At 46.6% G+C, this 15,806-nt stretch overlaps 1 protein-coding gene across 7 annotated transcripts in view; it reads left to right on the plus strand.

Annotated features, from left to right (window-relative positions):
* LOC146009370 (uncharacterized) overlaps nucleotides 1-15,806 on the plus strand; it is a 116,293-nt gene that overhangs the window by 36,631 nt on the left and 63,856 nt on the right. For all 7 annotated transcript variants that reach the window (XM_083149674.1, XM_083149676.1, XM_083149678.1 and 4 more), the window contains exon 5: nucleotides 7,727-7,837. In XM_083149674.1, coding sequence (XP_083005800.1) covers nucleotides 7,727-7,837 — 111 coding nt within the window. The remainder of the gene's footprint in view (nucleotides 1-7,726; nucleotides 7,838-15,806) is intronic.

The raw sequence follows: 15,806 nt of genomic DNA on the forward strand, positions 1-15,806 counted from the left end.
CTGGTGCCACGGGAGGAATGGAAAAAAGGCTTTTATTCCATTCTGTTTTTAGTGCCCAAACCAGATGGTACCTTCAGACCAATCCTAAATCTGAAATCATTAAATCTCCACCTGTGGGTGGACCACTTCAAGATGGAGTCTCTGCGGTCTGTGCTTCTCAGCCTAGACCAGGGAGAATTTTTGGCGTCCATGGACATCCAGGACGCATATTTACATGTCCCAATTCACCCGGAGCATCAGTCTCTTCTGAGGTTTGCAATCGGGGACCGGCATTTCCAATTCCAGGCGCTGTCCTTTTAACTGGCTACGGCGCCAAGAGTATTCACAAAGATCATGTCGGTAATGGCGGCTGATCTCCGGTTGAGGGTACCTTATTTGGAAGATCTGCTGTTCAAAGCAGATTCAGCAGAGACTTTACAGAAACATCTGGCAGAAGCTATTCAGTTTTTGCAAGTTCACGGGTGGCTGTTTAAATTTACAGAAGTCACAACTGGTCCCTGCTCAGAGGATCCAATTCCTGGGAGCAGGGCCGGCGCCACCACTAGGCAGCTCTAGGCATTTGGAGGGCGGCAGTTCGCCCCTCGCCCCCAGCATGGAGGGTTAGCGTAGGTGCTGGAGCAGGCAGGGGTGTCCGTGCCACGGGGGTACCTCCGGCGCTGTGTATAAAACTGGCAGCATCAGCGTCCCTGCAGTGATTAAGGTGCTGGAGTGGGCAAGGGTGTCCATGCCGCGGGGTACCTGTGTACAAAGCTGGCGGCGGCGGTGGCATGGTCCCTGCAGTGAATAGAAAATAACTAGCGCTATGCGGTGGCACGGGAAGCGCTGCTGGGTTTGAAAACACTTGCCGCACGCTGATTGGCTGAGATTCAGCCAATCAACGTGTGGCCAGTGTTTTCAAAATCAGAAACGCTTCCCACGCCGCCGCATAGCATTGGTTATTTTCTATTCACTGCAGGGACCCCGCCGCCGCCAGCTTTATACACATCGCTGCAGGTACCCCGTGGCACGGACACCCATGCCCGCTCCAGTACCTTAATCACTGCAGGGATGCCGACGCGACAGCTTTATACACAGTGCTGCAGGTACCCCCTGCGTGCTCCTGCCCGTTCCCCAGACGGCGCAGTAGGTACCCCCCCTGAGCACCGGGGCGCCCCCACCCGACTCGTCTGGGGCACTCAGGTGCCTTGCACCGGCCCTGCCTGGCAGTCATTCTGCATAATCACTTACATCGAGTATTCATGCCAGAGGCGAAAGCCAAGGACATTTCACTCCTGGTAAGGTTGGTCCTGGAATCGCCGGACCCGTCGGTTTGGATATGTCTCAAGTTGCTGGGCAAAATGGTGGCGACTTTCGAGACGCTGCAGTACGCGAGATTCCATTCTCGGGCTTTTCAATGGAACATCCTATCATCTTCGTCCATGAAGTCAGAAAGGGTGACACTGACTTTGGAAACCAGGTCCTCCCTAAAATGGTGAACGGATGTGAATTCCCTTCAGTGGGGTCGGTGTCTTCAGTCTTGGGACTGGCTGGTAGTCACTACCAACGCCAGTCTCAGGGGCTGGGGGGCAGTGGTCCTGGATCTGAGGCTTCAGGGCCTGTGGACTGCAGTGGAGTCAGGGTGGGACACGCAGCAAGCTGGCTATGCGGGAGGTGTCGCGGATTCTCTTGTGGGCGAAGCAGAATGTTCCAGCCTTATTGGCAATATTCATACCAGGTGTGAAGAATGTGGAGGCCGATTTCTTGAGCAGGGAAGAGCTGCTAGAAGGGGAATGGATGTTGAATCCACAGATCTTCCAACAGATTGCATCTCAGTGGGGGCTCCCGGAGGTGGATTTAATGGCGTCCAGGTTCAACCATCAGGTTCCGAAATTCTTCTCCAGGACAAGGGATCCTGGGGCATCAGCTGTGGATGCAATGACCGTACCCTGGACGGGGAATCTGGCATAAATTTTTCCACCGTTCCCGATGATTGCCAGGGTTCTGAAGAGGATCAGATCCCAAGGGATTCCAATAATACTGATAGCTCCAGATTGGCCAAGGAGGTCTTGGTATGCGAGTGTTCGGAGACTATCAGTAGAGTCGTGGTGTCTACCTCTAAGGCCAGACCAGTCAAGGGCCATTTCTTCATCAGGATTTAGCTCGGCTAACTTTGATGGCTTGGCTATTGAAACCGCCATTTTAAAGAACAAAGGATTCTCTGAAGCCATTGTGAATACCATGATCAAGGCTAGAAAATCTGTGTCTTCGGCTAACTGCTATAGGGTCTGGAGCACATATATTAGGTGGTGTGAGCGCCAGAAGTCTTATATGTCCAGATTTTGGCTAAATTGCTTGAATTCCTTCAGGATGGATTGCTTGAATTCCTTCAGGATGGATTTTCTTCGGGACTGAGTCTCCAGTCTCCTAAAGTTCAGATATCGGCTCTGTCAATTTTCTTTCAGAAAAGGGTGGCTGTGCTTACGGAGGTGCAAACCTTCCTTCAGGGAGTTTCTAGATTAAAACCACCATACAAACAACTGGTGGCACCCTGGGATTTTTCTCTGGTATTGGAAATTCTTCAAAAGCCTCCTTTTGAAACATTAAGGTCGGCTGACCTTAAGTTTCTCACTTGGAAGTTAGTGTTTTTGTTGGCTGTTTCCTCTGCAAAGAGGGTTTCGGAGTTGGGAGCATTGTCTTGTAAGCCTCTCTTCTTAATCTTTCATGAGGATAGGGCTGTTCTGAGAATAGTACCCCAGTTTTTGCCGAAAGTGGTTTCTGTTTTCCATTTAAATAAGGATATTGTTCTTCCTGTGTTTCAACCCCCAGAGGGTTCTAAGAAAAGGGACAAATTGAATAATTTGGATGTGGTGTGCGCCTTGCGCATTTATGTGGACAGAGTTAAAGTTTTTCAGAAGATGGATACTTTACTGGTCTTGTATGATGTACACAAGATAGGCTGTCCCGCTTCAAAACAGACCATTGCTAGGTGGTTGAGATCAGTGATTGCTTTTGCATATACTAAGGTTGGTAGGTCTGAATAAACGCACATACCACCAGGTCTGTTGCCACCTCTTGGGCAGTGCTCCATGGGGCTATGGCTGAGCAAGTATGCAGGGCTGCCACTTGGTCATCTGTTCACACTTTTGCCAAATTCTACAGGTTTCATGATTTCACGTTGGAGGACGCATCATTCGGGCAAGCAGTGATGAGAGCTGCAGACCTGAGCGTACCCTCCCAAATGACCGGCTCTTGAACGTCCCAATGTGAAGCTATGTCACCAGGACCATTGAAAGAGAAAAAGGAATTTTTGTAAGAACTTACCATTCGAATCCCCTTCTCTGATATGATCCTGGTGACACAGTGATCCCTCCCTTACGCTCAGTAAGTATTGGCAGTGTTCATGATATATCATGTTATGATGGTAAAATTGAAGTTTGTGCATGTTCAGGAGTTTGTACTGAGTTAATGTATTCCAGTGGCTTTGAAAGTTGAACTGAGGATTCTGGGATGCGATGGGAGGAGCCTACCTCTCTAAAAGCTTTGGTATAGGTGCCTGGCTCCTACGGACCCTCCTACATCCCAATGTGAAGCTGTGTCACCAGGAACACATCAGAGAAAGGGATTCGAACGGTAAGTTCTTACAAAAATACCTTTTTTAGAATTATTGAAATATGTGCATCTGAGCCTTGCCCTTGTGCTGATAGCCATTACATTAACTGTAATGATCACTATTATTATTATTATTATTATTATTATTATTATTATTATTTTATGTATAAGGTGCCACAATAATAATAATTTGCAGCGCTGTACAAAGGAACTAAAAAAAAATACAGTACAAATAAAGAGCGCCACAGATCAATACACATTACAGCTTAAATGTAAGTAGTGAGGACTCAATCAACATACAACTTGGGGACAATGGTGGAGATGGGTATGCACACGAAGATGGTCACTGAGTGTTTGAGTATAGGAGAGCTGTGAGTGAAATGTGAAGAGAAGTGGGCTTTGACAACAGGAGGGAAGAGGGCCCTGCTCAGAGGAGCTTACAATCTAGTACAGTGGTTCCCAACCCTGGTCCTCAAGTACCCCCAACAGTGCACGTTTTCCAGGTCTCCACACAGAATCATGTTAGAAAGCATGTCTCCATGTCCCTGGTAGTGAGCAGCCTACAGACTGCTTTGTCCCAATGCAGCCACTGTAGCTAGACGTCACCCTGAGTGACAGCTTGCATAGCAAATTGCAGGGCAGAATCCCCTGACCCTGCTGTTAGAGTTTCCTCTCCTTGTCAGGAAGTGATATAGTGCTATAGCGTATGTGTCCCGACCTCCATGCCTGTTTCAGCTCCACGTGCACCGGAGTGTGTAATAGCAAGTCCTGCTGTATTCCCCGCTGCCAGCGCGTCTCTTACACCGAGAGATACATAAATCACCACTAAAGCGTTACAGGGAGATATTCCGGCTGAGACCATTACAAGCGTAAACCAGTCATTGCCATTTACCCTGCATAAGCTGAACGGATCAGATAAGTAACAACCTGTGACTGTGATTCCTGCATCAGTTATATTGCCTCTGAAGTTAAACTCTGAAGTACCGTTGTACACTGTGTGCTTATCGCTTAAATAAACCTTAAGCTGGTTACATCTTCCAAGTGTGTCGTCTAAAAACCACACAGCACAATCATATAAGATACTCTGCCAATAGGTTATGGGCCCAGGGCGCCACGTGCTGCGAAGATTAACCCCCTAAAGACCAAGTGGTAGCACATTACATAAAAGAACACAAAGGAATTATTTCTGAATTGACATTTGTGAAAGAGTTAACGAAAATGCACAGCACAGGGCATAGCATGAACTTTCCTAAACTCAAAGGCTCAGAGAATTACACTACATGGAAGTTCGCTATGGAAATGCAGCTTAAAAGGGAGAAACTATGGAAGGTCACAATAGCCCCAGGAGATAGTCCAAACCCAGAAGAGGTAGACAGGGCCATCGGCATGATAGGCCTGGCTGTGGAGCAGCATGTTTATTCTACAATCTGTGGGAAAGAGTCCGCTAAGGACATGTGGACAACCCTGCAAGGTGCTTATGAGAATAAAGGCCTGATGAGAAGGATAAGCCTGAGACGCACATTATATGGAACAAAGTTGAATGCATGCAAGGACATGAACGATTACATCGATAAAATACTATCGATAGCTCAGCAATTGGCATGTGTAGGAACAAAAGTGGATGAGGAAGAAGTGGCGATGGTAATGCTGCAGAACTTAACAGAAGAATTTGACTTCCTAGTTGTCGCACTAGAGTCGAATAAAACCAAGCTTACAACAGAAGTTGTGAGGGCTAAGCTACTTCAGTTCCAAGAAAGAATCCACAAGGACGCCATAGCTGAGGGTTCTGCCTTAGTAGCAAAGGGTGCAAAACCCAAGGAATGCACATTCAAATGTTATGTGTGCCATAAAGTAGGGCACAAGGCTTCAGAATGTAGGATGAAGAACACTAGTGGTACGCACAAGCGATATGACAAGAAGAACGAGTCAGCACTGAATGTAGCAGACAAGCCAAGAAGGGATTGCTGGTACATGGACTCGGGAGCCTCTAGACACTTCAGCTGCAACAAGAAGTGGTTCAATTTTTAACCGGAGTTGCTGGAACTGACAGCCTGTCAGTTCCAGCAACTCCGGTAATTTCAGCAGTATACCCACATTGGGATATATCCACTTGCAGTGATTGAATTATTTCTTTTTGTGTTACACGAGAGTGTGCCATACTTGGAGATCCAAGTGAACTCATGCTTTTTGTACATTTGGATGTTTTTATATCTTGATGTGTTTTAATGTTTTTTGATGCATTTATGAATTGTATATCATATTAAATTGTACTTCACTATGAATGTGCTTATATTCTCTTCCTCCACATAAATCCTTACATTGGAGAGGAATAGAGAGAACTTGAACCCATATGCGCCTGGAAGGATATGTACCAACTTTCTTTATTATCTTGTGCACTTTGGTGAAGGGTTAAGGAGAGCCTTTCGTAGGTACATAACTTATACAGGCAGCAGGGGCGCGCAGAATTGTGATCAACACCTCTAGTATTTGCAGATATACTCACCAGTTGCAAGGTATAACACTCTTAGAGGAGTAATTGCAGTCGCCACCCTACACAACTTACTGCTTGAAATGAACCTCTGACCACTGCCTCTACCACAAAGACTGGGGAGCAGATGAAGATGACCAATGTTCCCATACCGGCTATCTATTCACATTAGCTGGAGCAGCAGTTAGCTGGGCAAGTAGAAAGCAACCAACTGTTGCCCTTTCAACAACTGAGGCCGAATACATGGCTCTTACAGAGACATCTAAGGAAGCACTCTGGATCAAAGAGACTTTGTGTGAATTAGGCCTACTCTATGAAGAAGAGACTATCAGCATCGCATGTGATAACAGGGGAGCAATAGATCTTTCCTGTAGTACCAAGCACCATGGACGGTCAAAACACATCGCGATCAGACACCACTTCATCAGAGAACTAGTGGAGAACAAATCCATCAATGTCGACTACATTGCAAGCGAAGAAAATGTCGCAGCCATGCTTACAAAAGGACTGTCGACAAACTTGCTTACTAAGTTCCTGAAGGACTGTGGACTTGTTTAAATCCAAAATGTTGATTTGAAGTTTTTTATGTTTTGTGTGTCTTTCTCTCTAACCATATTTTTCGGTTACAGATATAACCAAGGACAAAGTATTGTATTATGTTCTTTTATGTAGCCGAAGACAGCCTTGAGCGAGGGGGAGTGTTAGAAAGCAGCGCTCCGCGTCTGTCTCCATGTCCCTGGTAGTGAGCAGCCTACAGAATGCTTTGTCCCCCTGCAGCCACTGTAGCTAGACGTCACCCTGAGTGACAGCTTGCATAGGGAATTGCAGGGCAGAATCCCCTGACCCTGCTGTTAGAGTTTCCTCTCCTTGTCAGGAAGTGATATAGTGCTATAGCGTGTGTGTCCCGACCTCCATGCCTGTTTCAGCTCCACGTGCACCGGAGTGTGTAATAGCAAGTCCTGCTGTATTCCCCGCTGCCAGCTCGTCTCTTACACCGAGAGATACATAAATCACCACTGAAGCGTTACAGGGAGAGATTCCGGCTGAGACCATTACAAGCGTAAACCAGTCATTGCCATTAACCCTGCATAAGCTGAACGGATCAGATAAGTAACAACCTGTGACTGGATTCCTGCATCAGTTATATTGCCTCTGAAGTTAAACTCTGAAGTACCGTTGCACACTGTGTGCTTATCGCTTAAATAAACCTTAAGCTGGTTACATCTTCCAAGTGTGTTGTCTAACAACCACACAGCACAATCATATAAGATACTCTGCCAATAAATCAAAAGTGACATAATTAGCTCCACCTGTGGATCTTTTAAAATGTGTCTGAATAATGAATGCACCTGCAGGGTGACTTGGAAAACGTGCACTGTTGGGGGTACTTGAGGACCAGGGTTGGGAACCACTGATCTAGTAGGAAGGGGAGACAGACAGATTACAAGAGGTGCAAGCAAGTGGGTGGTGGCTAGATAGCTATGAAAGCTCCACCGTCAGACTGGTGGCCCTTCCTCGTTCTGGCTAATATTAGCCAATGCAAAGATGCAGGTTGATGGCGCAGCGAGCCGCAATTGGTTCGCTGCAGCAATCTTAGATATTTTAAAATGCCATTCATTATGTCTGTTTTATTTTTAATGCATTGTTTAGGTGAGCTGCCATGGGAACAGTCTAAGTCACCTGACCTCGATGATGAGAAACGCAAACTCATTCCAGGGACAAGCCGGAGCTTGTCATTTGGGAAAAGGGAAATACGGTTTGGTAAGTGCACTGTTTCTGTTTATTGATCCTGTTCTTCTAAAATGTGTCAGTGAATAATGAGTGCACCTGTGCACCTGCCACGTGATCTTTGCGGTCCTTGAGGACTGAGGTTGAGAACCACTGGATTAAACTTTCGAAATGTTGATGCTTTAACCTGAGACTGTGCGTCACGTTCATTACCCATGTGCCTTCAAGTGTGGAATAGATTTGGACTCCTTGCTGCATGTACTGTACCTACAGAAGTAAATTCTGCCTAAGGGACACACACACACATATATACTGTGTATACTATAAGGGCATAGTCTTGCTCTTATAATAAGGCATGACCATCAAAAGATGTGGGAGGGTTCGAGAGGAACACTTCCATTAACCCTTTGAGGTTGGGATGTATTAATATACATCCCCGCCCTTCGCTGCCCGCCCGCCGCGATGCCAGTGCATATGTACTAACATATGCGGCAGGCATCATGGAGCGGTAACGGAGACCCCCCCAAGATACCTGTACTGTGGTGTGCAGGGGGGTCTCCGTCTCCTCCCTGCCACCTGAACTGCCTTCACGCCGGGGACAGCTAAGCAGGCTGTCCCCGGCGACTCCCCCCCCCCCCTGCAGCCGGAAGGACGTCCGGCTGTGTTGCTAGGGGGAGGAAGGGTAATCCCAAGGGAGGGGGAGAGGGGGGGGGTTAAGCGAGGCGGCAAAGTTGCGGTGGGCGGCGAGTGGCGAAAAGAAGCCCATAGGCTTCTATAGGGTATCGTCATCCAAAGTTTGCGTTACCCTGCCCGGCGAAATCCGTGCGGCAGGGTAATAGTACATAGGAAAATGCGGTAAAACTTTATATAACAAATGTGAGCGACGCTGGCATATTTAGCAGACATTTTGCACATCTCTCACAGTTGTTGGCATTCAAATGGTTACTGATCAGATTTTCATTGCTTTTTTTATTATTTGAATGGTAGAAACTCAGTACTTTTGTAAAATTTCAGATCATGGGGGAAATTTTCTAAGCTAATTACTCTGCCGAAAATATGACTGGAGAATATGTCAAATTTACTAATCTGCCATAGTCTCTGGATTCGTATCTTTCGATGGCGTTGTGACTCGTTTTCGGCAATTACCAGCCACGGGGCACGGGCTCATTGAGATGGTTCTGGCTTCAGAAATACAAGGGAAAAAAAAGGGATCCCCCTGTATTTCTATAACCAGCACCAGGGAATAAAAGACGTAGGAGAACCACAAGTCTCAGCATGCAGGGCATTAATGGGCCTGCTGGACCTTGTAGTTCTACAACAGAACCAATAGACCCATAAGTCAGACTGACACCTAGAAAAATAAAAGTTTAATTCACGCATTGCCACATACTTACCTATTTGGCCACGTAGGTTCGGTCCACTCAGGGTGGCGCTAGCCGCTCAGTAGATGATGCAGTGCAGGAAGACCCTGGGCAGGAGAGGCGCTCTCCCTGCCCTGCATACTCGCTGCTGTTCTCTGTGGCTGCAGTATGAAGCTTCCAATCTCCATTTGACTACATCAGTGGCAGCAGGAACTGAAAAGGAGGCATAGATACACTGAAGGGAGGGGCGGGATTACACAGGAGTAAGGCTGATTGAAGGAAGGAAGGAAGATGAGCTGCCAGATTTTAAGGTAAATAAAGCGAGAGAGAAAATAATACTGTCAGCAACTGCTGTGGGTGTTATGTATAGGCAGCACTTCTACTGTCGGCAACTGGTGTGAGCATATGTATAGGCAGCGCTACTACTGTCGGCAACTGGTGTGAGCATATGTATAGGCAGCGCTACTACTGTCGGCAACTGGTGTGGGCATATGTATAGGCAGTGCTACTACTGTCGGCAACTGGTGTGGGCATATGTATAGGCAGCGCTACTACTGTCAGTAACTGGTGTGGGCATTATGTATAGGCAGCACTACTACTGTCAGCAACTGGTGTGGGCATATGTACAGGCAGCACTACTAGTCAGCAACTGGTGTAGGCATATGTATAGGCAGCACTACTACTGTCAGCAACTGGTGTGGGCATATGTATAGGCAGCACCAGGGCCTGCAACAGAATTTATGGGGCCCCATACACTGATATATCTGGGGGCCCCCCACCCCCTCAAACGCTATTAACCCATCTTTTGTTGGAATATAAACTGGACGCACTGCAGCCTGCGTTCTTTCCTACTGACGCCCTCCCTCACCCCACAACTTGCGCTCTATCACATTGGCGCACTCCCTTACCCCACGGCCTGCGCTCTATACTGTAACACCAATGCGCTCCCTTACCCTGCACTCTTTCACACCAATGCAATCCCTTACCCTGTGCCCTGCGTTTTATCACACTGACATGCTCCCTCAGCCCACAGACTGCTTTCTATCACACTGATACGCTCCCTCACCCTGCAACATGCATTCTTTCACACTGATGCCCTCCCTCACCCTGCGACATGCATTTTTTCACACTGATGTGCTCCCTCAGCCCACAGACTGCGTTCTATCACACTGACGCACTCCCTTACCCTGCGGCCTGTTTTCTATCACACTGACGCACTCCCTCACCCTGCAGCCTGTGTTCTATCACACTGATGCACTCCTTCACCCTGCGGCCTGTGTTCTATCACACTGGCGCACTCCCTCACCCTGTGCCCTGCGTTGTATCACATTGATGCACTCGCTTACCCTGCGGCCTGCGTTCTATCACACTGACGCTCTCCCTCCCCCTGCGGCATGCGTTCTATAACACAGTGACGCACTCTCTCACCCTGCAGCCTGCGTTCTATAACACTGACGCACTCCCTCACCCTGCGGCATGCGCTCTATCACACTGACGCACTCCCTCACCCAGGGGCCTGCATTCTATCACACTGACACACTCGCTCACCCTGCAGCCTGCGTTCTATCACACTGACGCATTCCCTCACCCTGTGACATGCGTTCTATCACACTGGTGCAATCCCTCACCCTGCAATCTATCACACTGATGCACTCCCTTAGCATATGGCCTGCACTCTATCACACTGGCATGATCCGTAACCCTCCCTACCCCTGCAGCCTAATCCTTACCCTTGTATCCTGCACCCTAACCCACCCTACATATACACACACTGAGCACTTACTAATATTCTTCCTCTGAACCAGGCTCAGGCAGCACAGCAGGATTCTGTCACACTGTCACATGTAGTCCCGTCCCCTCCCGGGACCGGTGTAGCTCCGCCCCCTTTTCACAGAGATTTTTTGGGGGGAGGGGAGAGAAGAGAGTGGCTGAGCAATTGAGCGGCAGGAGGCTCCGAGGCTGGCTGCAGCACACAGGTCATATGAGCAAGGGAAGGCAGGGGGGACAACATCAGTGTGATTGAGCGGGGCAGGAGAAAGAAAGAGGAAAGGGTTTGCACTGTGAATGCACACCACGGAGATATGGGTTTCAGAATTTTTCATAAAAATTAACCTTTATTAATTTATTCAGGATAAAAATGTAGAGAGGACAACACTTACTGTGTTCCTTTCTGTTGTGTGGAATCACAGGTGAAGGTCCACTCCGCTATTGTGAAATTGTTATACAGTAGGTTAAAAACTACAGACATACATTTACACAAACATATAAAATGAAGTGCTTATGCCTGTAAGTTAGAAAGTGTGTTTATAGATTCCACTTCCATTAATAGTAGGTGTCCCCCAACATTTTATTCTTGGTCCTCTTCTCTATCTCTACTTCCACTATCACATCTATGCTGGTAATACTGAAATCTACCGCTCCTCTCCTGATCTGTCTCCCTCTATCCTCACTCATATCTCCAACTGCCTCTCTACTCCTGGATGACCCAGCGCTTTTTTAGATTTAAAATATCATAGACTAAGCTGACCTCTTCCCACCCTCCTGCATAAAACCTGACCATCTCTCATCCTAACCTGTTTATGCCCACTTCTTTCCCTTCTGTGTCACCCCTGTCTGTCTAACCCTCCCCTTTAGAATGTAAGCTCTCACGAGCAGGGCCCTCTCTCCTCATGTGCCTTTCTTAGAATATATAAACCACTGCCACCCTGATGATTGCTTTAGTGTCCTGTCCCCTGATGCATCTATCTGTATTAACCATGTACTTGTCCTAAACTGTCTTGTGATGTAATTCGTTATGTGTTTTGCTCTGTAAAGCGCTACAGAATTTGTGTGCGCTATATAAGTACCTGTTAATAAATAAATAAATAAATAAAAAGTGTTCATCAGATTTTGGTACCACTTTGTTATCTAAACTGAAATGTTTCAGGCAAGAGATATTTTATCTTTTTCCTCTTGTCACTTATTCCCCTGTTTTTGCTTTATATTCGCCAGCCAATCACCCTAGTATTGGGTGTTCAGGGTTATTAGGTTGTTCTATAGAGGGTCTTTATGGCATTTATCTTTTATTTTTTAGATTGGTGTAATTTGAATTTTTACTATCATTACACTGCCATTTTGTGGAATTTTTACTATCGTTACACTGCCATCTAGTGGTAGCTACACACAGTACAAGAGTCTTCCTGTGTATTCCCAGTTATTTTTACTTAATGCAGTGGTTTCCAAACTTTTTTGAATCACGGCACCCTAGAGTATCAGAATATTTTTCAGGGCACCCCTAGGCCAAAAGTTTGCTACCAAAAAAAAAAATTCAAGTTGTGCTTAAATATCATCCTTAGGTCCAGTTATATGGTAAAGAAAATTATTCACTAGTTTTTATCCACATATTTTATATTTGAAAGCCACAAGCACTGATTTTGCCTATTACATTGTACATAACTAATTTGAATTGGTTCTGGATCAACAATCTAAGGCACCCCTGCAAGTGCTCCAAGGCACCCCAGGGAGCCAAGGCCTAAGTTTGGGAACCACTTGTCACATTTCGTGAACTTGGTAAAGCACCAGCCGGAGTGTAACGGAGGCTGGGTGCTTTAATGTAGGGCTGTTGCATGAACGACAGACTTGAGTGAAGCAATTGAATAAAATTAAACCTTTTTTAATGAAGATACTGCGGTACAAAGATATGAATGATGGCACAATGAAATACTGTAGATATTGGTAGAATGAAAGAAGACAATAATAAATAATACTTATTGAAGAGTCTTGAAGATGATTGAGAGATTGGATGATTGGATGATTGAATGAAGAATTGGATGGTTGGATAATTATAAAGAAGGAATGGGAATAAGATGAAGTCCAGTTGGAATCTTGTGCAGAATGAGGTTGTAGCTGCCAGAACCAGGGATGCTGGCCACGGATATTAACCGTCCTTGTCCTAATTGGCGGCAGAGGATGTCCATGGACGGATATGGTGAAGCAGTGGATGACCAGCAGGAAGATAAGGATAGACTTTCATCCAGAATACGAGGAGTCAGCCTGCAGCAGATACTGCAGGAATAGTCAGGGATGTACAATGATGCTAACGGGTGGACAACATTGTACTGACTGCTGGTTTGGCCCTGCTAGTCAGTATTTAAGGGTTGAGCTGAGAGGTGATTGGCTGCTCAAGTGACCAAGAAGATGGCTGCTGCCTGTTATGGCGACAGAAACCAGCCGGCGGAGGATACTACGCGGAGGCGCTGCAGCCGGCGCTTTCCAGCCTGAGGCCTAGAATGACACAGACACCATCATGGCGGATCGTGCCTCACGCTACCTGGAGCCAACACGCCAGGACACTATACACCACAGCCGACACCCGGCAGATGGACATGAAGCCTGGGTGACAGAGTGACAGAATGTACACAGTCGGTGTGGGCATCAGCAGCGGAGGTGAGCGCCAGGGCAGAGGGTATGGGCGTCAGAGGTCTTTGGGACTGGAACAGCACAGGGAGCCAGGGTAGCTGCAATGGTGGTCGTGACAGCACCCCCTCCTTTACGAGTGGCCCCAGGACACTCTTTGGGTTTAGCTGGAAATTTTTTATGGAAGTCCCGAATCATTCTGGGGGTGTGTACTTCAGACGCATTGGTCCAAGATCTCTCTTCAGGCCCATAGCCTTTCCAATCAACTAGATATTGTAGATGCTTGTACCTAATGCGATAGTCCAGAATTCGGGCCACTTCATATTCAATGCCCCTATGCGTAAAAACTTTGGGAGACTTAGGAAGTGCAGTATGGAATTTGTTCAGCACTAAAGGTTTAAGTAAGGAGATGTTAAATGAGTTTGGAATTCTTAAGTAATGCCGTAATTTTAATTCATAGGCAACTGGATTGATGATCTGTATTATTGGAGAGGGACCGATAAAACGGGGTGCAAACTTCATCGATGGTACACGAAGACGAATATTGCGATTGGACAGCCATACCTTATCACCCACTCTCAATGTGGGAATAGATCTTCTTCTATCGGCAAATTTTTATATTTCTGAGAAGCTTTCAGTAATGAACTCCTGACTTTCTTCCAATGCTGACGAAGCTGGTGAAGAGTCAAAGCTACCGCTGGAACACATGTAGAAGGTAGATGTTGGAGGTCAGGAACCCTAGGATGGAAGCCATAATTAATAAAGAATGGTGTAGAAGAAGAAGATGAGTGGTATTGATTGTTGGGACCAAACTCGGCCCATGGTAACACCTCGACCCAATCATCCTGAGAGGATGAGACATGTAAATGTAAGAAAGTCTCTACATCTTCATTGACTCTCTCCGTTTGGCCGTTAGATTGTGGATGGTAGGCTGTGCTGAAGTTGAGTTGGATCTTGAGAACTTTACATAGGGCTTGCCAAAATTTTGCGACGAATTGTACCCCACGATTTGAAACTATTTCTTTAGGAAGTCCGTGGGTTCTGAAGATCTCTTTGATGAAGAGATGTGCTAATTTTGGAGCTGATGGTTACCCACGGAGCGGTATGAAATGAGCCATTTTAGAGAATCGATCTATGACCACCCATATGGTGGTATAACCATCTGATGATGGGAGGTCGGTGATGAAGTCCATCGATATATGAGTCCAAGGACCCTGAGGGATGGAGAGCGGCATCAATGGACCAACTGGAGCTAAATGGGAGGACTTGTGTTGAGCACAATGAGGACAGGAAGCTATATACTCTTTTACATCTTTTTTCAAGGCAGGCCACCAGTACCTTCGAGACAGAAATTCGTAGGTCTTCTGAATTCCCGGATGACCGTAGAATTTGGAATCATGAGCCCAACGTAGTATTTCTTTCCTTGAACTTGGTTTGACAAAGGTTTTACCTGGGGGAATTGATGCCTGTGTAGTTGTTGTGGCAAAAGCGAGAGGATCAACAATAGGACTTCCCTCATACGACTTGGATTCCTCTTCAGTCTCCCATGATCGCGACACAGCATCTGCCTTGCGATTCTTTACTCCAGGACAGAAAGACAATTTAAAATTGAATCTAGAAAAGAATAACGCCCATCTGGCTTTTCAAGGATTTAGACACTGAGCATTCTTTAAATATAGCAAGTTCTTGTGATCAGTGATGATGTTAATAATATGGGCTGCCCCCTCGAGTAGATATCGCCACTCTTCTAAAGCCATCTTAATAGCTAGCAGCTCTTGATCCCCAATAGCATAGTTTTGTTCAGCAGGGGAAAACTTTTTGGAAAAGAAGCCGCATGGATGTAACTGTCCGTCAGAGTTTGTCTGGGATAGCACAGCCTCTACGCCAATAGCAGAGGCGTTGACTTCCAGAGTGAAGGGTAAACTGACGTCTGGTTGGGCCAGAGCTGGTGCTGAGATGAACTTTTCTTTGAGCAGAGAAAAAGCTTTGGAGGCATCTGGAGCCCCGTTGGAAGGCTTGGCACCCTTACGAGTGAGAGCAGTTATTGGAGCTACAATGGTAGAAAAGCCTTTGATGAACTTTCTATAATAGTTTGCGAATCCAAGGAATCTTTGAACCCCTCGGAGGGTGTGAGGACGAGGCCATTTCTGTATTGCTTCAACTTTAGCTGGATCCATCTCCAGACACTTTCTTGTGTATCTCCAGACCGGAGCCTGATACGATATACCCCAAGAAGGGTATGGATG

This window comes from Crinia signifera, chromosome 6 (genome assembly GCF_055691185.1).
Source record: "Crinia signifera chromosome 6, ASM5569118v1, whole genome shotgun sequence".
Lineage (NCBI taxonomy): Eukaryota > Metazoa > Chordata > Amphibia > Anura > Myobatrachidae > Crinia > Crinia signifera.